The sequence below is a fragment of the Antechinus flavipes genome, chromosome 3 (genome assembly GCF_016432865.1).
Source record: "Antechinus flavipes isolate AdamAnt ecotype Samford, QLD, Australia chromosome 3, AdamAnt_v2, whole genome shotgun sequence".
In the NCBI taxonomy this organism is placed as follows: domain Eukaryota; kingdom Metazoa; phylum Chordata; class Mammalia; order Dasyuromorphia; family Dasyuridae; genus Antechinus; species Antechinus flavipes.
Window position 1 is genome coordinate 420,177,586 of NC_067400.1, and position 25,521 is coordinate 420,203,106.

At 34.2% G+C, this 25,521-nt stretch overlaps 1 protein-coding gene across 2 annotated transcripts in view; it reads left to right on the forward strand.

Moving 5' to 3' along the window:
• The window catches only part of METTL8 (methyltransferase 8, methylcytidine), a 116,389-nt gene that overhangs the window by 60,210 nt on the left and 30,658 nt on the right, over nt 1–25,521 (forward strand). For both annotated transcript variants that reach the window (XM_051991092.1, XM_051991093.1), the window contains exons 3-5: nt 4,707–4,798; nt 20,440–20,813; nt 21,482–21,531. In XM_051991092.1, the coding sequence (XP_051847052.1) occupies nt 4,707–4,798; nt 20,440–20,813; nt 21,482–21,531 (516 nt within the window). The remainder of the gene's footprint in view (nt 1–4,706; nt 4,799–20,439; nt 20,814–21,481; nt 21,532–25,521) is intronic.

Consider the following 25,521-nt stretch of genomic DNA (forward strand, 5'->3'; position numbering starts at 1 on the left):
CCTTAGAGAAAAGTTAAAGGTTCTTATCAGAGATTCTTGGCTTTTAAGTATAAATGAACTAGAATATTATACTATTACTTACTACCATAAAGCCTCCAAACCAATGGGAAGTTCTTACAAATATGCAGTAGGAAGGGATGTCTTATATATAAATATATTCCATGTTGGTATTCATAACCATACAATGAAAAAAAGCATTTTGCAAAAGTTTTGTCTGAAACATTCCCCCTCACATAGCAGTTAAGAAAATGAAGCAACATAAAATACACTGTAAGCAAGTTAATTCAATTTAAAGAACTAACTAAATCTATTAAATGCTCTGGGAGAAGGAAGTTAAACTAACATTAAAGCAAATGCTGAAAGCCAAAGAACCATAAGTACTAGTATTGCTTCACAGCTTGTTTCTTTACAGGGAAACTGTTCATTTTGCCCTCATTCCTTTACACTGGAGATATTTCTAGATTAGAAACTTGGTTCATAGCTTAGTGAGACCTAATTTTCTAGAAGAAGTCCAGAATAATAACTGAGACTTTTGTATCTTAATTGTCCTAACTAAAATTATTTTTAAAAATTGACTTCCATCGTAGCTGCTGTCTTTTTAAGTTCCACATGTCTGTTCACATGCCATAAACTAAGAACAAATAATATATTTCCCCACTTATGAAAACCAAATGGCAGAGCTGTTTTGTCATTATTTGATCTGTGATTGAATGATTCAGTTTCATCTGAAATTCTAGTGATTATGTTATAAGAGTTAAAACTTTTTATTTTTTTATGAAGTTGGGAGAGACTTTATTATAATCATTCTGAAAAGAAATCAGTAAATTTCTTATTCTTAAAATTTTTTTTCAGTAGTGTTTTGTTTTCTAAATACATGTAAAGATAATTTTACAGCACTCATTTTTGTAAGATTTTTGTTTTCCAATTTTTTTCTCCCTTCCTCTTTTACCATCTCCCTCCCCAAGATAGCAAGTAATCTAATATAAGTTAAATATGTGCAATTCTTTTAAACATATTTCCATATTTGTCCTGTACAAAAATCAGACCAAAAAGGGAAAAATCATGAGAAAGAAAAAAAAACAAACAAACAAGAAAAGGTAAAAATACTGTGCTTCAATCCATATTCAGTCTTCATAGTTGTTTTTCTGGATTCAGATGGCATTTTCCAAACCAAGTCTAATTGGAATTCTTTACTCTTTAAAGATATATTAACTCAAAATATATGTGTCACATAACACACACAACACTGAAGGTTTCAGGGATCTATCTACCTATTCACATCTAATTTAATAGCATGTCCTCAACTGTACCAAATTCATATCCCTCACCCCCCCAAAAAAAATCAACTGCCCACTATATCTCATTAATTTCGTCAGTACTACTTAGATTTAAAACACTGGATTTAGATTGATATTATGTTTCTCCTGTCCAGCCTCACATACACTTCTAGGAGGTCCCTTTTTTGTTATTCTGGATCTGTGGGGGGTTTTCAATGGTAGAAAATCCCAATGTCAAAACTCATTTTACTAATGCATTTTACCTAGGTTTCTGAGAGGTAAAAATTACTTGAGAACTTCATCTCAGGTCTTCTTGTCTCTAAGACCGTACTTTGTCCACCATACTGACTGCTTGTCAGTTATTTAGTACTTTTAATTTTGATTTTGTCTATCTCTTGCAGATGTATCCATTTCTTTCTATTGCTATGCTTTCTCTACCCCTTCTCTGGGCTGTTTGTTATATTATATCACTAACCAACCCCCCAACTTCTAAACTCTACTCATTATCCATCCTACACATCCAGGCTGGATTGCTTATCCTTAAAATATCTTTTATAAATGTTAACTTTTCATACTCCAGCAACAGTCCTGGCAAAAGCATCCTATCTGCTCAACCTGGTGTTTCTGGCAATTCATGATAAGCATTCCCCATCTTATCTCCTATCACTCTTCTACTGAAATACCTCTGCTGTAGCCAAAGAGGTCTCTTTTTTATTCCCTAAGGGCACTACAAAATTCTTTCTCCCTTTTAAAAGAAAGTTCTCTTTCCAAGCTGTAGATCTTCTACTGGAATCATCATTGTTGTAATCATCCAGGTTCTCATAGCCTCATCACTCCTCCTATATTTAATTCTCTTTCTGAAAATTCTTATTTTTATTTTCAAATATCAAGTACTTTTTAAAATCAGGTCCTTTCCACTAAGCCCAATCCTAAATGAATTGATATATCCTCAATACATATCTTATAGTAATGGCCAGCAAAACATATACTTACATCAGCCATGTCTGAAAATAAATTTTGGTTTTTGCATTTTTAATTCATCTCTTCCCAGTCAGGAAATGGGTGGCATGGTTCACTTTCCCTCAAAGAAGTTTATTATTGTGCTGATAAAAGTTTATCATTGGGCTGATCAGAATTAAAAATCTTTCAAATATTATTCCCTTCTCTGAAATGTTGTTATGATAAACTGTTCTCTTGCTATTGCTCACTTTGTTCTGCATCAGTTTCTAAGGGTCTTCCCATTGTTCCCATGTCTAAAACTATCCTTTTCATTATTTCTCATGGCACTGTAATAGTTCATTCTTTTCCTATATTTAGCCATTTACCAATAGGTTATCAGTCTCTTAATCCCCCCCCCCCTTTTTTTTTGGCTACTATGAGAAAAAATTAGATTAGATATCAACCTAAATCCCAATGTTTCAAATTTGAGTAGTACTAACAAAAAATGCAAAGAAAAGATATTTGTACATATAGAGACTTTTCCTCATTCTCAGATTTCTTTGAGGAATAGACCTATTAAAGTGTTATAGTTGGGTCAAAGGGTATGCACAGTTTGATAACTTTCTGGGCATTGTTCCAAATTGCTTTCCAGAATTCCTGGACTAATTCATAGCTCACTCAGCAGTACATTGTTTTCCCACAGCCCCTTCAATATTTACCATTTTCTTCTTTTGTCATCTTTGCCTGTCTGATAAAATTTGAGATTTAAAGTAACCTTAAATTTATTTTAATTTGCATTTCTTTAGTTATGAATGCTTTAGAGTATTTTTTCATATGATTACTGATAGTTTAGATGTCTTCCTTTGAAAACTGTCTATTCATATCCTTTGACTATTTATGTGTTAGGGAATGGCTTTTAGCCTTATAAATAGGAATCAATTACTGGTATATCTTAGAAATGAAACTTTCATCAGAGAAACTTGTTCTAAAAAGTTTTCCCATGTTATTCATTTCTTTTCTAATTTTTACTATTATTAACCAGAAAAAACAGGGCAGTGGCTTCATTCTTGACACTTTCAGGACCTCCTGCATATTCCAGGTCTAGTGTTTCTGGAAAAATATGGCAACTTAAGAAGACAAGTTCAAGGAATCCTTCTGCACTTTTTGTTTTTGCAAAAAAAAAAAAAAAGTTTTTTAAATGATCCATCACATAGATTATCTTCCCCCTTCTCCCCTTATTCTCAACTCTAGTATTGCTTTTTACATGGTCATTTCTGATCATTCCAACCTTAATGAGCACTACTTCCTTCCAACTTCTAAAATAATTATTATTTTTAGTACTTATTAGCATTAGCTTTTTTTTCTTTCCAACAGAATATAAATCTGTATAGGTTAGAGTTCATATGTAATGCTGATCTTTTCCCCCTAGGACATGAGACCAACCTGCACACAGCAGCTGTTCAATAAATAACTGTTGATAATGTGACATTGCACCTAGACAACCAGTGTATTTATCTGTTTCTCATTAATCAACGACTCAGAATATAAGTTTGGCATTAACTTTGGGATTTCTTAGTTCCTGTTTGGTTACTATTCACAAGTTACCTATAAGCTGGGTAGATTTTAAATTCTCAACTTTTATTCTTATTATTCTGAAAAACCATTTTATTATTCAGAAAAACCATGAGATTTTAAGCCAAAAGCTGGAAGGGACCTCAGATGATTCATTCTAGGAGATTTCTTCACTCATTTCTAATCCTGCCTGTGCAAAGGAAAAAATAAATATTTAATAAAAACGTTTTCATATAAAACCTTTCATCTGTTCTAAAAAAGTAAAACTCCTTCTAACAAGAAAATAGGAAAAACAATACCTCCCCATTCTGGAATAGCAAATTCTATAGCTAAAAATACCTCTAGGAAAATTCATTTCTTTATAAAGGTGACATTTTCTTTTGTCATGTCATGCAGCCTATCATTTGCATCTAAATGAATCAGTTTATAGAAAAATAAAGCTGTTCAGACAAACATAGGCTATCAAGAATTTCTTGAATGCAAAAATTCTGTGTAGAGTTTATCACATTGGCATCCGAATTTAGAATCCTGGGAAAAGGAGCAAGGAAACTATTACAGAATAGGATGTCCTGAATAGAAATTAACACAAAGGCAAAGAAATTTAGATTAAAGGGGGAAAAATATCTCATGGATACTTCTGCTCAGATGCCAGAGAGTTGAGTAGGACATTAGAGTAGCAGGGAGCTATTAGAGGCTGTTGGTTCTGAGAATAAAGCAAGAAATGGAAAAACAGAAGAATTGTAGGAGTTTCAGAATGTACTAGGGACTGTCAGAAGGAACATCTTGCACCAAAATGTATTCATTTGACTTGAGAATAAACAATGTAGTTCATTTTTTTCGAGAAACTAGAATGAAAGGTTCTAAACACCCCCTTAATAATCACCCCCACTGTTGTGTTCTGTGTGTATCTTTCTACAGGGACCACATAGAATGGACAGAAGAAGAGGAAGCAATAGCTAGAGAAAAAACAACTGAAAACTCATCTGTGAAAGTGCAGCTGGAAGACCAAGGTAATACCCACTTGTTTCTAGGAAGCATGTAGAAATAATGGAATGAATCCTTTTTGTCTTATCATTTCACAGATTCAATCCATTCCTTGATCTTTTTTGCTCAGATTGTGATCTTCCTGATAAGAGTCTAAGGTATTCATTCACTTTTGCTAGGCTGTCTTAATTTCCCTTTGGAAGAATTCTGCTGTTCTCAAAGGTAATAGGGCTAAGGTCATCCAGTTCAATTGTATTTAATATGCAGCTAGCATTTCTGACTCTTGCTTTATATTTAGAGATCAGGATATGGCAATGCTCATTCTGAGTTTATGTTCATCATAGTAGTCATGTTTCAGATGTGGTGCCAACAATTATTGTTTAGAAATTTTCCCCATGTTAATACTTAGTTTCAAATAAGATTTTTTAAAAGGAAGATTCCAAAGCACAGGTATGCCTTTGTTACTCACTGTTCAGGAAGCCCCCTTGTTTTCTTATTGCTTCTCAGATAAAATATAATGTCCTCTGGTTGGCATTTAAAGCCCTTCAACAGATTTTTCCAATTTACTTTTTAAAAGCTAATTATGTATTCATTTTATAAATTCTATATTAAGGTATGCTGATCTGTTAGGCCTTTTACACAATATTCCCTCTTCTTTTTCCTCTGCTTTGCACACAGTCTCTGCCCCATTCCTGGAATGCATGTCCTCCTCATCTCCATTTATTAGAATCTCAAACTTCCTCCAAAACTTACTTCAAATGAACTTCTACATGAAACATTTCCTGATTCCTCTCATTGCAAATCGTACCCACAGCTTGCTTTGTATTTACTTATACATGTACACGTCATTTTCCTACAATAGACTGAACTCTTAGAGAACAAGGCCTTTTTTATTTTTGTCTCTGTATCCCCAGTGTGTGACACAAAGGCACTTGGTCAGTGTTTGTAGGCTGACTATTATTGGATGCCACGCCAAGTACTGTTGTTGGATTTGATTTACTTCCTTGCTTGTATCTTTGAATAAAAAGGAGCTAGGCCCCCAAGACTATCTTTAGTTCCATCCCAAGTGTCGGGAACACTTTGATACACTGGTTTTTTGATGGGAATAATTTAAGAAAAAATATGGACACCAATGCCTATTAACTGAATGGTCAGAAGATCTGGACAAGCAGTTTTTCAAGAAAGGTTTGCAAATATTTAATGAGCACATGAAATAAAGTATGCTACAGATTACTAATAATAAAAGAAATGCAAAGATAAACAATGCCGAGCTTTTTCCACATATCCTGCAAATTGACAAAGAGGATAAGAGAATAGTCAAGTATAAAAGGACGGTGAGAAAACATTGGTGAAGTTGTGATGTGGTCCAACCATTCCTCATCTATATTTGAAGTTATTCAAGAAAAGGTACTTGTGTCCATAACCTTTGACCCAGCCATCCTACTATTGACCATTTACACCAAAAAAAGGTAAAGATGGAAGAGGTTGACAATACCAGAATATTACTATTGCCCTCACTGTAGTAGCAAAGTAGTGGAAACAAAGTGGGAGTCCACTGATTGGAGACTGGTTGAAAAAGCTCTGGTATGTAATTACTGGAATATTATCGTATAGTAAGATATAATGAATATAAGAAATTCAAAGGAGGCTTGAAAGGTTTGTGCAAACCTAATGCAAAACAAAATAAGTAGAATTAAGAGAACAACTCATATAATGACTACAACAATGTAAATGAAAGGATTATTGAAAATTATCTTTTGATCAATTAATTGAATGTCAAATAATGAAAAAGCAATTAAAAGTATTAAAGAAGTAATAAAACAAACCTCTCCAAGGACAAAGAGGAGCATACTACTAGGGCAGAAAAGTGTGTGTGTGTTTCACGCACATACGCACACACATATATATTTTGTTAAGGTTCATATATTGGCTATTTTTGATGAATTGTTTTTGTTACAGAGGAGGGTTCTTTTTGGGGAGGTAGGCTGAAAAGATAGATATGAAGACAAAACATATCAGTAAAATTTACTTAAAAGTTGAGGTTTTTTTTAATAAAGAAAATATTTAATTATCTGTCTTGTTACCTACTTGTAAGATATAAAAAGTTTCTTTAGTCATTTAGGTTACTTTTAAAATTAGTATCTAGAATCTGAATTTTTGTGATTGGAACTCGCTATATTTTAGAAAGAGCAGCTTCCTTTTACTTTACCCTTATTTGAGGATATAGAATAAGGAGAAAGAGTACATTCAGCTCTTAGCCAAAATAAATTTTTCTATATGCCCAAGAGTCCACCCCATTTCATAATCATCTTTCCCATCTTCCAGACGCTCTATGAGAGACATAGTAGCACAGTCAATAGAAGGGTGGACCAGAAGTCAGGAAAACCTAGGTTCAAATGAACAGCTCTTTAAGATTTACATTATAAAAGTTTTCTAATCCATACCACTGGAGGAAATTTATACATTGGGATTTCCTTACACTGATGAAATCACAGGTCCAAATCACCTAAATAAGAATACTGTCTATATGTATTTATCCATTTCCTCCCCTCCCCCAAGTCTCTGCTTAGGTTATCTTTAGATTATCTTTTTTTTCCCTTTTATTTGGGGAGGGGGACTTAGTTATAGGCAAAATTAGTACATCTGAGGTCTAAGATAAAAAAAAAATTCAATGGTTGGTTTGTGCATCAGGAAGCCAATCTAAAATTTCCCAGATAAAGAGCCTTGCATTCTTCTGAGGAAGCCATCCATGTGTGGCAAGACTTATTAAAATCACTGGTAAATGAATATTTTTCCAGGAGCCTGAGATTGAATATGCCCTCATTTCTATAGTAACTGAGGTAAAAAATCAAAGCAGAGATATTTGGGAAGGTTACTCTATAGAGGTCTCCTCCCTCTCTTGATGATCTGTCCCAGGGTGAAGTTTAGAGACAGTGAGAAATGTTTTTTCATCTTTGGGGTCATTGAAGATTCAGAAAACCTCAGAATTGGACAGATCCCAGAGGTTATCGAGGGCATTGTCGAGGCCACTTGACTCCCTGTGGGGCCCAAACTAGATTAAAATGTAATTGGGAAATGTTTAATAGAATAATAGAACATATAAGCAGCTCTTTTCTCAGGGCAGGAAATTGGAGATTGGGGAAATGCCATCAATTGGGGAATGGCTGAATAAGTTGTGGTATGTGATTATGAAGAAATATTAATATTCTGTGAGAAATGATGAGCAAGATGCTATCAGAGAAACCTGAAAAGTCCTCCATGAGCTCAAGCAAAGTGAAATGTGTTGTGTATACATAATAATAGTAAAGTTGTGTGGTGATCAGCTGTAGATGACTTTGCTATTCTCAGCAATATAGTAATTCTGGACTACTCAGAAAGACATGATGAAAAAATGCTATCCATGCTCAGAGAAAGAATTGATTGTATCTGAATGTAGACTGAAGCATACTTTTTTTTTTTCTTGAGGGTTTTTGTTTTGGAAGAGCAACAAATATATTTTCTTTTTGCAACATGACTTTTATGGAAGTGTTTTGCACAACTTTACATGGGTCTTCTCAGTAGGGGAGGGGATGTGGGGAGTAAATTTTTTAAAAAAAAGTAAAAAAAGTTTTTTACCTATAATTGAGTAAAATAAAAATATTAAAAAATGAAAAAATACAGTACAACATGGATAATGTCAATTTGTGAGGTTTTAAAGTAAATATATGGGTCACCAGGATAGTTGAATTTGACACAGCTGATTTAATTCAACCTATAATTGCATAAAGAATCCTTTCTACATCATGTCCAGTAAAAAGTCATCTATTCTTTGAATCTTGAAGACTCAAATGATCTACAACTTCAGTAACTTTATAAAAGAAGGAAATTAGGTAATTGATAAAACCTTTCTTCATGAAACCATGCAAGCTTTTTGTAATCACCGCTTCTTTTTCAAGATATTTGCTAACCTCTGTTTTTCAGTTTTCCCAGGAATTGAAGTGAAATTCATTAGCTACAATTAGAAGATATAATTTCCTTCCCTTTTTTTTTGAAAATTTGGATATTGATCTATGTTATTTATCATTATATTTTTGAATATCTCTGAGAGTGACTTAGCAGTCATATTTATCAGTTCTTTTAATATCTGAGAATGTAGTTTATCTTGACCAAGTGATTTGAATTCATCTATAGCAATCAGATAATCTTCCTAACTCCTTACTTTTCTTGAGTATCACCTTACTATTGGCCATTTTTCATTTTGTCATTTCCAATATAGAGGAAGTTTTTCATGATAGATAAAATAGAAGAAAAACAAGAATCAGGCAAATTGGGCAGCTCTCCTTTTGTCATTTATTATTGTCACATCCAATTCAAGCATCAGTCCTATATTTCTGGATTTTTTGGATTCCCAGTATTTAGCATAATGCCTAGCACGTAGTAGATACTTAATAAATCCCTCTTGACTGACTGACTGGCTAAGATCTTAAGTGTTGATCTTCCTGGCAAGTGTAAATGAATTGATGCTGCTTGTTATAGAACATATATATGCATATACATAGTTATATTAGGGTTTTTTTCCTTTTGTTAGGAACTTTGTATATTGGAAGTTTATGTCCCCTTCCTTATAAAGGTAACATTTATATTTAGAATCCTAAGAAGAAAGCCATAAACAACTTCATAAGGCCTTTGATTCTCCACTTGATAAAATAAACAAATCGATTCTATTAGTTTCCCTCCCAAACTCTTTGGAGTCTTCCATGGAAATTCATGACCATTACAGTTTGCTTGTATGTTGTGTTATTTGGTTTTCTTTTTAGTTTTAGCTCTAAACCCTAGAAGGTATTCACCTGTTTCTCTAATAATTATAGAGATAAAAAAGTTTCCAACTGAACCAAAATGGCTTCATATTGTTCTCATTATAGATAAGATCCTCCATGTTGGTTTTGTTAGCTGACCTTGGAATAATCAGCAAAATATTCCAAAAACCCTTATTCTCCTCCCCCTCAACCAATTATTGTGCTCAGTGATGCATGGAGTTAGAGGGGGAGGTATGAAGGTGCAATAAATAGAATGCTAGAGCTGGAATCAGGAAAAGCTGGGCTGAAATAATGCTTCATACATTTATAAACTATATGATCCAGGTCCTCAGTTTTCTTACCCATAAAGTGAGGGAGTTGGACCTCTAAAGTATCTCCCTGCTTTGAATCTGAGATCTATAATGCCTTGTTCCTCACCATTCACTATCCTGGAACCCTTGAGAAGGAGGAAGAGCATTTATAACAAAACATTTCACAAATGAGACTTTTCCTATAAAAAGGGGAAAGCTAGGAGTCTTTGGAGCTGCCACACCACTCTAGTCTGGACATACATTTGAAAACCCACAATATTCCAGTCCTATCTCAAACCTTCTTAGTTTTTTTTTTTTTTTTTTTTTTTTAATCTTCCTGTCTTCCTTTATTTAAAAATTTTGTTTTTGAAAAAAATGTTTTCAGTTCCAAAATCTCTCCCTCCTTTCACCCTTTCCCCCACCTATTGAGAAGGCAAGAAATGTGATATCCATTATATGTAGGAAGTCAGACAAAACATTTCCACACTATGTGTGGAGAGCAAGGGAAGAAAAGAAAAGAAAATGGGGAAAAATATGCTTCAGTTTTCTTTTACTTTTCAGGTAGATAGCATTTTTATCATGAGTTTTTTTTGGAATTTTCATGGATGCTTGTATTGCTCAAAGTATCAGAATCATTCACATGTGGTTATTGTTACCATAATGCTGTTACTTTGTGTGGTGTTCTAATTCTGTTTACTCAAATTTGCTACAAGTCATATAAGTTTTCCTGTCATATGAAGTCATATAAAATTTCCTTCAGTTAGGGAAAGGGACCTGTATGTGTCCCTTTTTGGCTGGCGTATAGATAACAAAATCTTATTTGTTCCATAGAAATAATTTTGTAGGGTTCTTTCTTTAACTTTTTTAAAAATAGTTTTTATAGGATTGGAATTAATTGTTCTTTAATTGTTTGATAGAAATCACTTGTAAATTCATTTGGTTCTGGGGGTTTTTCCCTTAAGGAGCTATGATTTGTTCAGTTGTGTTTTCTAATAATTAGTTTAGTATTCTATTTCTTCTGTTAATTTGGGTAATTTATGCATTTTTAAATGCTCATCCATTTCACTTAGATTATCAATTTTGTTGGCATTGCTTTAATTTCATCTTTATTGGTTGTATGATTAACCTTTTCATTTTTGATACTGATAATTTGAGGTTTTTTTAAATCAAATTAACCAATGATTTAAGTATTTTGTCAGACTTTCCCTCTCCCCCTGAAAATTAGCTCCCAGTTTTATTTGTTAGTTCAATGTTGTTGGGCTTTTTGTATTTTGAGTTTTATTAATCCTTTGCTTTTCAAGATTTCTATTTGGTGTTTAATTGGAAATTTTAAATTTATTCTTTTTCTAGTTTTTTTTAAAGTTATATGCCCAATTCCCTCATTTGCTCTTTCTCTTTTTTATTGATATATACATTTAGAGATATAAAATTTCTCCTAAACAATGCTTTGGTTGCATCCCACAAATTTTGATATGTTGTCTTATTATTGTCATTCTTTTTAATGAAATTATTGATTGTGTCTATAATTTGTTCTTTTACTCATTCTTTAGGATTTGATTATTTAGTTTCATATTAACGTTTAATTTGTGCTTTCAAGCTCTTTATCAAATATAATTTTTTATTACATTGTGGTCTGAAATGGTGTATTTAATACTTCTGAATTTGTTTTTTAAAATTTTTATTCCCTCCATACTGCTTGTAACAATAAATTTTAATAAATCCTTTTTGTACATGTATATTTTGTGTATGGGCTTCTTTTTTCCATTTCTTACTGTGGAAGTAATACCACAACTAATTTGGAAAGGTATTTGCCACCAAATGAAGAAAATGAAGTGGCTCAAATAATCTTATCAGTACTTCTTCTAATTCTTAAATTCTTTATACCCAGAGAACGTTCATTCTTTTTGCTCCAACAAATGGTCTTAATTTAGGAAGAGGTTCTTATTCAGATATCACTTGGACTATATAGCTACTGAAGTTCCTTCTAAATCTGAGGATCTTTGATTATATGGGGGGAAAGGGGATAAAACAACTGGTGGTGGTAATAATAATAATAATGATAGCTAATATATACATATTTCTAGTTAAAGGTTGTAAAACTCCTTACTTATATTACATGTTTTGATCTTAACAGTTTTATGTAGAATCACATATAATACGTATCTGAGGTAGGATTTGATTTCACTACATCATCCAGGGAAAGAGTAAGAGTTCTCTTTGTACTGGTTGCTATGCAGTCCTGAAGTAGACATATAGATTCTCTGGCTTGCATAGCAACCAACATGGCATTTCTTTGCAGGATCTTTCTGAGGAAGTACAATCAATCTTTGCTAGCTTGCCTATAAGTCAGACTTCTTGCTAGTTGCCAGCTGAATTTGATAGAGAAAATCATGCCATCTGAAATGCAAGTTATCAGTCATTTCAGCTTATTTCTAGGAAGTTATAAATTTTCTTTAGTTTATTTCCAGAAGATATACAGATCTAAGGAATTTTAAAAAATCTCTCACTTTCTCTTGCTCACCCTTCTGAATGTCTCTGTTTAAAACATGAATAGATGAGCAGTTCTGGTAATGTTCTCTTAAAATGCTTCAACTTTGCTCTGTAAATGGCCGCCCATTTTGGCTTATTTGTGTTAACAATGAACTAGAGTGAAGCTAATGAGAAGGTTATTTTGGGGCCTTAGAAACGGCAGTAAAGGAAAATGACAGTTCCCACAGAACCATAGGGTTACTGAAATAGAAAGATGGTGACTGGCCTCCCTCTATAGAAGGAGGAAAAGCAGGCTGCTGTGGACTGATGATCACACTTTGAGCTACTTGGTTTTCTTATTAGCATGCTCAGCCTCTTTGTGAACAAGTTTGCTTGCTGCCCTGGAGACAAGGACAAAAGAGCCCATTTAAATGAGACAAAGTGGTGGAGGTTTCTTATTGCAACTGCCCCTTTGCACCAGTCATCTGTATGGTTGACTTCAAGGATATCCCAGAATGAAGAAAGAAATGAGGGCATGCCTTGGGGCAGCTGTCCCATGGGATGTAAACAAGGTCATCTGGAGCAGCAACGATAAAACTGGTCTATAGACATCATCAGGGAAAAGAAACTTTGTTTGGTGAGGCACTGCCCAGTTTTATCCCTTCAGATTACAGTTGTGTGTTCATGTCTTTAAACCTCTTACTTGTTATAAACTTCTTGAAGGGAGGGATTTTGCTTTTGGGGTTTTTTTTGGGAGGGAATTATAGTTAATATTTTGGGGGTTTGCCCAATTACATGTAAAAACAGTTTTCAACATTCATCTTTGAAAGGTTTTGAGCTTAAAATTTTGTTCCCTCCCTTCCTTCCATTTCCCCTTCCCAAGACAACAAGTAATCTAATATAAGTTATACATATGCAGTTATGTTAAATATGGTTCCACATTAGCCATATTGTAAAAGACAAATAAGGAGCAAAAGGGGAAAATCATAAGCAAGAAAAAAAAAAACTAAACAAAAGTAAAAATAGTATGCTTCAATCAACATTCAGATTCCTTAGTTCTTTCTCTGGATGTGGATGCCTTTTTCTACCACTAGTCCCTTGGAATTGTGTCTTAGATCACTGTATTGCTGAGAAGAGCCAAGTCCATCATATTTGATCATCCCACAATGCTGCTATTACTGTGTATAATGTTTTCCTGGTTCTGCTCAATTCATTCAGCATCAGTTTGTATAAGTCTTTCCAGGTTTTTCTGAAATCCCCATCTGTTCATCATTTCTTATAGCACAATAGTGTTCCATTACATACATATGCCACAATTTATTTAGCCATTCCCCAATTGATGGGCATCCTTTCAGTTTCTAATTTTTGCCATCATCAAAAGGATTGCTACAAACATTTTTGCATATGTGAGTTCTTCCCCCTTTTTTATGATCTCTTTAGATGCAGATCTAGTAGTGTTATTGTTAGATCAAAGAATATGACTGTACTGTTTTCCAGTCTTGTATCCTTAGAGCATAACATGGTACCAAGTTCAAAGAATCAAAGATTGAGGGCTTGAAGGCACCTTAAAAGACATTGATCCCCTCATTTAAAAATGGGAAACTGAGGCTCAGAGAGATTAAATGGTCTGTTTGCCTAAAGTCACAGAAGTATCAGAATCTGTCTTTGAACTGAGTTGAATTCTATGTAGATGGTTAGAGCCCATAAGCCCTCTGGGCTGTTTGGGGGCCACAAGGAAAAAGTTATGAGATTGGTGATTTAGTAAGCTCTGCCTATACATTTTGAGGCTTGACAAGATTTTGACACATTCACCTACTTGCCAATGGCTCTGTAATCATTGTGTCATTTCTTATACAGGAAAGCCCAGAGTCTTTGAATGAATCAATTTTCTCTTGCATCTCAGATGCAGATTGTTGTTGAATTTACCTCTCACCCTGCATATTTTAATGCCACTGAGAAAAAACTACTAGTTGAGTTGCTGGTATGCCCAAGTCTATCTGCATATTTCTTTCAATCTCTTCTAGATCTGTTTTTCCTGTCACAGGCAAGCCCTGGTCCCTTTGTCAAATGTCACAATAGATTGGCTAAAGCTGAAAGGGGGAAATCCATATATTGTACTGATAGTAAGCAGAGTTCCTTGATGTAAAAAATAACAAGGACTTTTTTTTTTAATTGAGGTGCCTTTTTTTGGCTGTTAGAGTTTTGTTACCCTCAGGCCTTGTAGCAATAGGTGGTCTTATGATCCAGTTCCCCAGTTCTACTTAACTGCTGTCTTTAAAATGAACAACAAAATGAAATTATTTCCCTTTTTCTTCCTTCTCCTCTCCTTACCCCTTTTAGACAGGTCCTATTCCAAAGAAAGTTTAAAAAGTATACACTTGGCAATTTAAGATAAGGGTGTGGAAAACTGTAATTTTTTTCATCCCTTAAAAGCATTTCTAGTCTCTTAAGTCATAGCTGGTTAGCCAAGAAATATGGTTACTAAGCTCAGTAACACAAACAACTGTTTCATTTTAAATCAGCCTTGAAAATAGCCAGCTACCTTGGGAAAGCTATTATTTGTATCAGGCAAATAATAAAGAATTTTGCTTCATCTTGCCATTTGATTATCCTATGTGGAGGTGGTGAGTTAATGAAAAATTTTTGTGGACTAATAAATTTGGGATATTTTTTGGCAAGGCTATTAAGATGCTTAAACTATCACATAGGACACACTTCAGAAATTTGCTTTCATTGTAATAACCTTTAACAGGTTGTGGGGCTTGGTTTGGTTTTTTTTTTTTTTTTTTTTTTTTTTAGTTTGAAAACTTTATCAGTGATTCCTAGACACTTGGAAATTTCCAACTTTAAGAGTTGAGTTATTTGCGTAATCGGTGAGCAAAAATAACCTTAAATTGCTTTTTGTTACATAGCAACTTAGAATAAATTTTCATAATTCATATTAATCATATCATATATGTGTCAGAGGCATAAATGGCTTAATACATTTTCTTGTTTGTGATATTCAATGTGATTCAGAATGAATTCTGAATATTTATAATTGGCTAGTATGTGTCATATACCTTCTTACCCTCGGCAGTGTGTGAATAATTGAAAAGTTGCTTCATTCTGCCATGGTTAAAAAGGATTGCTGCATTTCTTTCTCTGCCATCAGCAACCATACGGCAATTAACTCAAGAGTTTGTAACCCCAGTAGAGTAAACAGCCATGCTCCAGCAAGGAAATTTCTAATATCATTAGCATACCTGGTTAGAAGGTCAGAGAGACAATGCTGAAGAAAAGACAGGTTTTTTTTTTTTTTTTTTTTTTTTTTTTAATCATTAAAAACTAAGTTCAGGGTAACTAAACAACTGTCTGAGAATCCACCTGTGCAAAGGGAATTAACCCTTCCACAACCTAGTTATCCTCAACAATACCCATCTTTCAGGAAACTAAACTATGCCCTGGAAATGTCTGTTGTCCTGATATTATTGCAACATGATGATTGGCCCATGTCTACCTCCTACCAATTGCTTTTCTTGATTACAGAATTCCCAGTTGTTGTGTGAGTATAATGACCAAGCTTAACTCCAGTGAAGAGATAGGGGAAAAAAAGTCCATCTCTTTTGCTTCTTTGTAGAAATAAGGGGCTGTGGGTTTGGAATGTTGCCTATGATACTGTCAAATTTAATTGTGTTTGTTTTGCTTTTTGGCTTTTTATTCTCTTTTTTTTATTCTTTGTTATGAGAAATGGCTCTCTGGATTTGGAGGGGAGAGGTTCCATTCAGAAATGAAAATTATTTAAAGTAAGTTAATAAAATCTCAATAAAAATTAATTTTCAAAAAACCCCCAGTATTGACAAAAATTGACAGGACCTGTAATAGATAATACAGCTTTAAAAAGAAACCTTTCCAATTCACTAACCCTGGCCAGATCTCTGTCCCCACTGAACTCTAATCCCAAGTTATATTCTCAATGCTTCTGCTATGCAATGGCATCTCTCCTTTATGCTTTATACATTGACTAATTCAAATAATGCAAATTGCATGAATTCTGTATTTTCATGTTTTGCTTTTGTCCATTTGCATTATTATATTTCAGAATACTTTTTTGGTACTAGATTTTATAAGGAGTTAAAGGTAATTGACATTAAATTTATAATTTGTTTAAATAATTCAGAAGGCATGGTAAAATTTTAATTTAGTTTAATGCTTCATAATTTAGGGAAGAGGATAGGAATAGCATTACTAAAATAATGTGTTGATTGGTTTTAGGTGTTAAGTTGTGATTTTCTTCTTCTCCTGCCCCTCCCCCATTACTTAATGTTTCCTTTGAATTCTTGCACAATTTTTTTTCTTTTCTTCCCCTCCTACCCTAATCTTTGAGTGGATTAACTATTGAAAAATGAAAATATTTAAATAAACAATTTCTGGCACTCATTTATATACATTTCTCATTTTTGAAACTAGTTATGGCTTTAACAAATTTTTGCCATTTTGATATTATTAGTATTTTGTGATAATTATGAAAGATGGCATTAAATTTTGATATTTCATGAACTTGAAGAGCAAATTGTAGTAACACATTTAACATCTAAATCAAATTAGCTGTGTTCTTGGAATCTCTGCTGAACATTAATTTTCTTTATAATTCAAAACTAAAAATAAAAGCAATAGTGAAATGTGTCTAAAAGAACATGCCTTTAAAAAATTTGCAACTCAAATTTTTTTAAAATGAGTATTTAAAATTACCTTTACATGTAACTAGAAAAAAAAATTTTTTAAGTGCCTGTGTTTTAATGGTTTAGAGAACTGGCAGTTTTTAGTGTTCATTGTATAGGGGTACAGAACACAGAAGAGAGTAAATCAGGTTATTCATTATAGCTTATCCAAAGCATGCATAGTTAACAAGGTTATTGACATTTAACCATTACACTTATTAATTAGTTGCCTTATTGATATTTCAGAGTCTTCTTAAGTAGGGAATTCTACTTTCATTCATTAAACCCTTTCAAGTCCTTAGATTTAGCTACTTGATTACTTACTTAATTAGCTATCTGCTTAATTCTGGGAAATTTCTGAGGAAAGCAGTTCATCCTTAGATTGGAACTTTTTTTTAATCAGTCTGAGAGTCTGTTCGTAGCATGAAATAGATTTATTGGGAGTTATTTGGGGAATGAGGGAAAAAAAACAAAATGCAGAATGTAGATTGATTTCTAATTCCTTTTTGAGCCAATTATTTTCTTTAAGTTTCTAATATATCAGGCACAGTAATGAAAAGTTAAGTCTTGAAATATTCTAGAAACAAAGATATTTAATTTGGAGAACCTCCATAAAGAAGATCCCATTTCTTAGTGTCAATATGGGAATATACATCCTTACATGTAGGATTTAAACATACCTTGAATCTGATATTAAGATAATGTTTTAGACCTTGGATCACTTCTTAAAGCTTAAATTCAGAAGAGTATATTGGCTTTAGAACTTTTCTTCAAACTGTTGCAATTTTATCTTGATAGGAAGTAATTTTGGGGTCATATGAATGGAACTCATTATAGATAGTTTTCTCCCTTCAGGATAAGCTATAAGATGTAAAGAAAAGAACATTCATTTTAGTCAGAACACCTGAGTTTGAATGCTATTAATTATCAGTGTGGCTTTGAGCAAGTCATTTAATTTCTCAGAATTTCATTTCCCTCATCTATAAAAAATGAAGGGGTTGCATTAGATGATCTCTGAATACCATTATACAGGTTATCTAAAACTTTTAGTGCACTTATGAGTTTTTAAAATTTAGGGAATAATCTCTAGTTCTTGGCCTGAGCAAGAGGCAGATCAACCTAGCTCAATCATATCTACTCTAGCAAAATCTAGAAATTCACATCAAACATCAAGAAATCCAATAAGAAACTACATTGAGTGACTTCTTCCATGCTAGAACTGTGCAAACTGTAAGCTAGAAGCCTAAAGGCAATAGGAAAGGAGATTGTCAACATGACCAGGACCAAAGTTGGCAAACAAACCCAGCCTTCTAGCATTACTAAAAGACATTCAAGGTGCTGTGCTAATAGGGTTTTCCATTTCTCCCCCTCCCCCAAGAAAGTCCTAAAGAGGTCATGGAGGAACAAGGGCCCAGTCTAAGGACCTTGAAAGCTCTGGAGAATAGCAGTAACATAATCAAAGGGATAGATGACTTTAGAGAATCCTAGATAACTGATGCAGAGTGAAAAGAACAGAAACAGAACAATTTATAAAGTAACAATAGCACGGTAAAGACAATTTTGAAAGACTTAAGAATTCTGATCAATGCAATGCCCAACATTGTACCCACTCCTGACAGAGATGTGATAGATTCAAAGTGTAGAAAGAGGTATATCTTTTTAAACAGGACTGTTAAGTAGATTCAATTTACTTGACTATGTATTTGTTGCAATATTGTTCTTGTTTTATTTTATTTTTCTTCCTTTTCTTTTCTCTTGGCTTTTAATTGAGGAGGGAGTATCAGATAGCAAAGAGGCTAGTAATTATGATGCCCCAAAAAAGTCAGAAGTATAGATGAGCAGAAATAATGCATGGAATTTTAATATATTTTTAAAGCGCAACAGCTTTGAAACACAGATTATTGTTTTATATACAGACCTTTTTTATGTTTATATATTACACACACATACATATATGTATATGTAGGGAAATACTCTGATGCTTAATGTTTGAATTTAAAAAAATTTAAATTATGTACAACTTTAATCATGTAATTTTACAGTGATTATAAAAGGTAAAAATTGAAAGGAAAACAAAAGAAAATCTTGAAGAAAACCAAGTAGAACCATGTGCTATGCAGAGTTACATATCATGTTCCTTGGAACAACATCCTAAGGATGGAGGACCTTCAAATCTTTGAAGAAAATTAAATGTGCTTTATGGTGTATTCAAAAGTACTTTAGATGAAGTTTGGTAATGCAGTGGACAGAGCATCAGCCCTGAAGTCAGGAGGACCTGAGTTCAAATTTGATCTTAGACACTTAACACTTCCTGGCTGTGTGACCCTGGGCAAATCACTTAACCCCCATTACCTGGGGGAGGGGGGGGAGGAGGGGAGAAGGCACTTTAAAACCCCAGCTTCAAATGCTGAGTGTTTCTTTTAGGTGTAATTGGATTAAGATTTGACAAGGGCTAGAATGAGTAGAGAGACACTTCCAAAAGAAAATAAGAATTAGGGGAAAATGTCTTTCAGAAGGGTTTGGGCCATGAAAAGAGATCTCAACTTAATCTTCTTGTCTCTAGAAGGTGCTATTAGGACCTGATAGGAAACCTGATTTTGACTCACTATAAGAAGGGATTTCAAAAAGCTAGTTTTAAAACATCTCCATCTCTTCAGATAGAGAAAAGTTGAATTTGTGTTCTTTGGGGGGAAAATTAATTTAAATGAAAAATTTTAAATCAGGTGGACTGCCATGAAAAGTAATGAATTCTCTATCATTGAAGAGCTTCATGCAGAATCTAGAATGATTACTATTTTTCAGGGATGTTAAAAAGAGAATTCATTTCTCAGTTAGGGGCTGAACTAGATGTCTTCTAAGAATCTTTCTTAAGTTCTAGTGATGCAATGAATCAAGCCATGCCACAAATCTCAGAATACTTTGTCATGACCACAGGTAAAAAGGTATGCTAGAGAGAATTCTAATATGAATAACCTCTGTTCTCATATTTTTTTCCTATCCTTCAGTCTCTGTTAAGGAGAGCTTTGCATTAAAAAAAAAAAAATGTACTAAAACTCCATTTGGAGCCTTACAGAAAATGTCTTTTTCTGAATTATAGATTTATTTAAGTATATAAGATATTCATGAAAATACATCTATTAAGGAGTTGATTCAAAGTGTAAATTAAGAAAAGGCATTTGTTATAATGTACTCTGTATTTTTAAGGCCTTGGACTGTGAATATATAAGGTTAAAAAAAGTGAAGTTAAACATAAAACACATCAAAAATCTATATTTTAAATTTGGATTGTTTTTAAGCTTTAAAAAAATTGTTTTTAGATGATGCATATAAAATGATTGTCACAATGGATAACATGAATAACATACTAAATACAGATTTCATAAAATGTTTTTCTTTTTTTTTTTTATTTTAGTTAAATATGAAAGTCAAGCCAGTAAATATTGGAATAATTTTTACAAGACTCATAAGAATAAATTTTTCAAGGATCGTAATTGGCTGTTGAGGGAATTTCCTGAAATTCTTCCTTTTGGACTACACACTAAAGAAGAAAAGGGGAACTTGTCTTGGGATCATGTAAAAACTAATGCTACAGACTCTTTCTCAAAAATAGACTGCCCAGCCCTGCTTAAAGGAGTGGAATCTTGTAAAAATGATTCTGTTGGTGATTTTGCCTACAGCCAGAGTGAAATAAGTTCTGGTGACAACCAACACACTAAAAAGAAGAGAAGAGAGGCTGCAAAGATCCAGTTGTTTCCTGGTAGCCATGCTGCTTTCAGGATTCTAGAGGTATTGTAGTAGAGAAAATGTGGGCAGAACACCTCAGAGAGTTAGTGACCTTAAAGTGGACAGTCTTTATAATTTTCTTCAGTCTCTCTGGTTTGCAATTAGGAATTCCAAGCCCATAGGCAAATGAAAAAAGAAAAAAGAATAAAAACTGGTGAGCACAAACTGGTTCCAGACTGAAGTGCCTAAAGAAATCTACATGAATTATGGAAGGGAATAGAATCAGTACCCAATAGCATGTGGCTATTGTCTCCAGTGATGCAGTTTGCAATCTAGTGTTCCTGCCTAAATTTTTTCTCTTAAGCTATTTCTTACACCAATTGTATTTAGGTGGATGAAGGTGTGACAGCTCTAGTATGACTGTTTCTTGAAGTAATGGTATGCTATTCAGTACATGCAAAAGCCCCTATTCCTGTTGTGCTTTAAAGACTACAAAGTTTCTTCCTACTAGTTGGATAGTGAAGTTATTAGTGTAATCACTTTGCAGATGGGAAAGCTGAGGCAACAGCTTTCACACATCACAAAGTTAATAAAATATTAGCATGAGTTCGACATTAGAATGATGAAAGTCAGAAACAATTCCTAATTGATAAATGTTTGGGCAGGGGAGACATTGGCTGTACTGTTCTGATTTTTATTCTCCTCTGCCCCACCCTTTTTTTTAATTTCAGGTTGGCTGTGGTGCTGGAAATAGTGTTTTCCCCATACTGAATGCTCTGAAGTAAGTATTAGATATTCCATTATAGGCTATTGGGAAAATTATAAAAAGCTGTAGTCCTGTAAATGGTATTTAGTGTCTACATCTGTCAGCAAAAGCTAATTGAAACAAAATAGCCAGCAGAAGAAAGAATTGTCTTAGGTCTAGCTTATATGTAGTAAGATATCACCTGAAAATATTGCTGAACAACTGTTCATTTCTCCTTAGAAAATTGCCATAATTCTTGTTATTGAATCATTTTAGTTATGTCTGACTCTTCATGATCCTATTTGAGGTTTTCTTGGCACAGTTTTGCCATTTACTTCTCTGGGTCATTTTATAGATGAGGAAACTGAGGCAGATATGGTTGAGTGACTTGCCCAGGATCACACAGAAGCTAATAAGTGTCTAGAGCCAAATTTGAATTGAGGAAGATGAGTTTTCTTGACTCATGTCATTATTTATAGTTATTTAAAGCAACAAGGAACTCTGTATATGTATGTAATTAACCATGTATGCACTCACTAGAATGATACAATTGAAATCATAGGACATAATATCTAAGAACTAGCAGGAAGTCAAGATGTTATTCAGCCTTTTTCTCCCATATTTTATAGTTAAGGAAACTAAGGCCATGGAAGGTAAGGGGTTTGATTATAATCATACAGTAGAATTTGGGCAGAGCTGGCACCTGTACCCAGATCTCTTGGCTCCTAATAGAGAATGTTTTTTACTCCCAGAATATCACAATGATAACTTTCAATTCCTATGGAAAGGAAATCACTTTTTAAGAGTAAAGATGTACTTACTAGTTAATACATAAAAATAGTTCACATTTCTATAATGCTTTTAAGGTAAGGTCTCCAAAGGGCTCACTTCACAACAGTCCTGTAAGGGAAATAGTGAGGTAATTATGATGTTCATTTTCCTAGCAAAAAAGCTAAGGCATAGAGAGGCTGTATGACCTGCCTAGTATCACATGGCTAAGAAGAGTAAGAATCAGGATTCAAACCGAAATCTCTTGATTCCAAATTCAGCTCTATTTCCACTAAAATATACTGCTTTTTCAGAGAAGAGAATTTGGATTTACACACCATACATACACACAAACACACACACACGTACACATATACACAAACACCCCTAAGATAACTGCATTTCAGAACTGCAGTGGAAAGTACACTTAGAGGACCTAGCTTAAATCCCACCTTTGTTATTCTCTGCCTTTGTCACTTGGGTCATATCACTTTGTGACAAGCCTTTTTGGCTCCTTAAACGGGACTGGATCAGCTGGTTGCCGAGGGCCTTGTCAGCTCACCAGCTGTGATTTTATGATCTTATTCATAGGGCCTTTTATTGAATATTTTTACTAAATGACTTCGACTGGAAGGTGAGAAAAATAAGACACAATAGTATGGAAACTGACTTGACTCAGACCTGTCCCTTCTTACTCATATACCTGTCCTCTTGAATATTTTTTCCCAGGATAAAGAAAACACTGTTGCCTCACAGGGGCTTCCAAATTACTTCCTTTCAGTCTTCCAGATACTATTCTTAAAGGAATAGAACTTTGGACCTATTGTTTTTTGGTGGCCAAACATAGCTTGCTATTGATAGGATATTCACTTCCCAAGAGCTATTTGACTATGTTCCTATTTAACTCTTCCCTTAACCTCTAGAATAAAGATTTCCTTATCCCCCTGTTATCTTCAGAATATCTTTTCTTCTTTCTGAGGTCATGATCCTAGGGCTCTTCAGTCCTATATAAAGACTATGAGTTTGAAAAGTGAGCAGTAAATTTATTTCCACAAAAATAGCCTCATGCCTCTGGGCAGTAAATACAAATATGACTCAATAACTATTATTTATATAGTACTCTGTGATTTTTCTTGGCTTATATTTTTATTTACTTTTGCCAGTCTTAATGCTATGAGCTAGATTAGAAGCTTCCTGAGAGAAGGAGTCTTCTTTCAGACTTCTTTTAATCTTCTACAGTCTAGCACAATATGTAATAGGTACTTAATAAATGTTTGTTGATTGATAACTTCTAAGTTGATGGTGGTTTCTATTTTCTAATCTTTCTTACATTTAATAAATAATTGTTTTTAAATAATTGAAAATCCTTTTCTCTTTAGTCGCTGAACCCTTGCTTCTTGGCAACTTTTTTCCCCTGAGGATACATACCCACATATTGGGAACTATTGTTACCCACTGAACTGAGATGATGAATTTATTTTCAAGGGAATCAGTTTACTGCTTTCAAAGGGAGGAGCAGATATGCATTTTTTTCCCCTTAGAATTGAATTTTATTGTTTGTGGAATTAAGGTTTAAAACCTTGAATTATATATATATACTTATTCGTTACAGAATACCTTCACTGCAATTAGCCTGTGGAAGGAAGAGGTCAGATCATTCTCCAGACTTTAATTCTTAAACCCCCTATTAGGAGAGTGCCCCACATCATGGTAGATGCTAGTGATATTTACACCTGCCTGCTGGGAATAGGGCCAAGGCTGTCAGCTGATTTCACAAAATGCCACAGAAAGCCATTGGGTAGTCACAAGTTTTAAACATAAACTGCTGATGTAAGAGGGAATTATTCAATAGCCTTCCTGGTGAAATAAAAGTATGCTTTCCCTTGGCCCACAAACTGTTCTGGTCTGCATTGTTGCCTGTGCAGTAAAGACTGAAGGAAACTTATATGATAGAAGGCAAAGGTTAATTCATTTCAATTCAGTGTAATTCAGGAAACATTTGTTGATCACCTTCTATAAGCATGTCTGCTGGTGGATACAAAGAGACATCATAGGAGCAAATGCCTGGAGCTACAAGGAACCTCCAAGGTCGGCTTGATGAGGTTTAGGTTTGGGGGTTCCCTTTAGTAGGCTACCAAATGATAAGATCTAGATTTAGGGAACCAAAATGAGATTAGGTTTCTGGTGGTCAGGGAATTAAATGATATGGTCGAGTGGCAGGTTTGGGGTTCAGGGAACCAAATGGAGAGGTTTGGCTCCCCTGCACCCCTTGGGATTTGGCACAAGGGTAGGGAGTTTGGGGGAATCCCCTTCTGGCAGCACAGAGATTCTCTGTAAAAGAATTACAGACCCAAAAACCTAGATAGATAAAAGAGGTTTACTATAGGGATTGGGAAATAAAATTAGAAATCCTGACAGAGACATAAAGTCTGGATAGGGAAATAAGTGAGAGTAAAGAGAGGATAACACTGGAAAAGAATATTATTCCAGCGGGCAGAGATTCCTTGACATAGCATGGCATAGCATGGCATGTTTAGAACCTCTGCAAAGAGAGGATTTTAGATTGGCTCTTTTATAATAGGAGCTTTGGCTACAAGCTGAAGGGGGCTAGTGGGTGGAGTTCTACAAGTTGGGTTTCAGCTTGGGCTGGAATTTGAATAGAATGAGTTTCTTGTGTAGAGTTGGAATTCTTTTGCTAGATAACTGAGTGAAACTGTTTTATTTCCCTCAGGCAGGGTCCCTCACTGAGGCAGAGTTAAAGGAGATTTTCTCCTTCAAGGAGTTTTAGAATTTCGGGGTCCCTTCTTCAAGCTCTTCCAGTGCTCTCACATAATTGAGACCTAGAGAAGTTAAATAACTTATCCATCAATCACACAAGTAAGAAGTAATAGAACTGTGATTGGAATCCAGATCCTGTGAGGCTAAAACTAGCGCTTCTTTTTTAGTTCCTCTTGGATGGGCAATAAGTCTTGATAGTCTGAAAAGGGAAAGTCAGGTAACAACAACAAGAAAAATTAGTTAGAATGGGGAATGGACAAAGGGAGTCCCTTTTGCAATTGCAAGAATCAGACTGTAAGAAATTTGGGAAGAAAGAGGTCACTTCCATCTGGATGATCAAGGAAGTCTTTCTTAGGAGGCTACTACTTCAGTTGGCCTTTGAAAGAAGAGGAGCAGGAACACTAGTAGAGATAATGAAATAAATCCATTCCAGGCTCAGGGGATAATGCAAACAAAGACTTGGAATCGGAGATGGCAGGA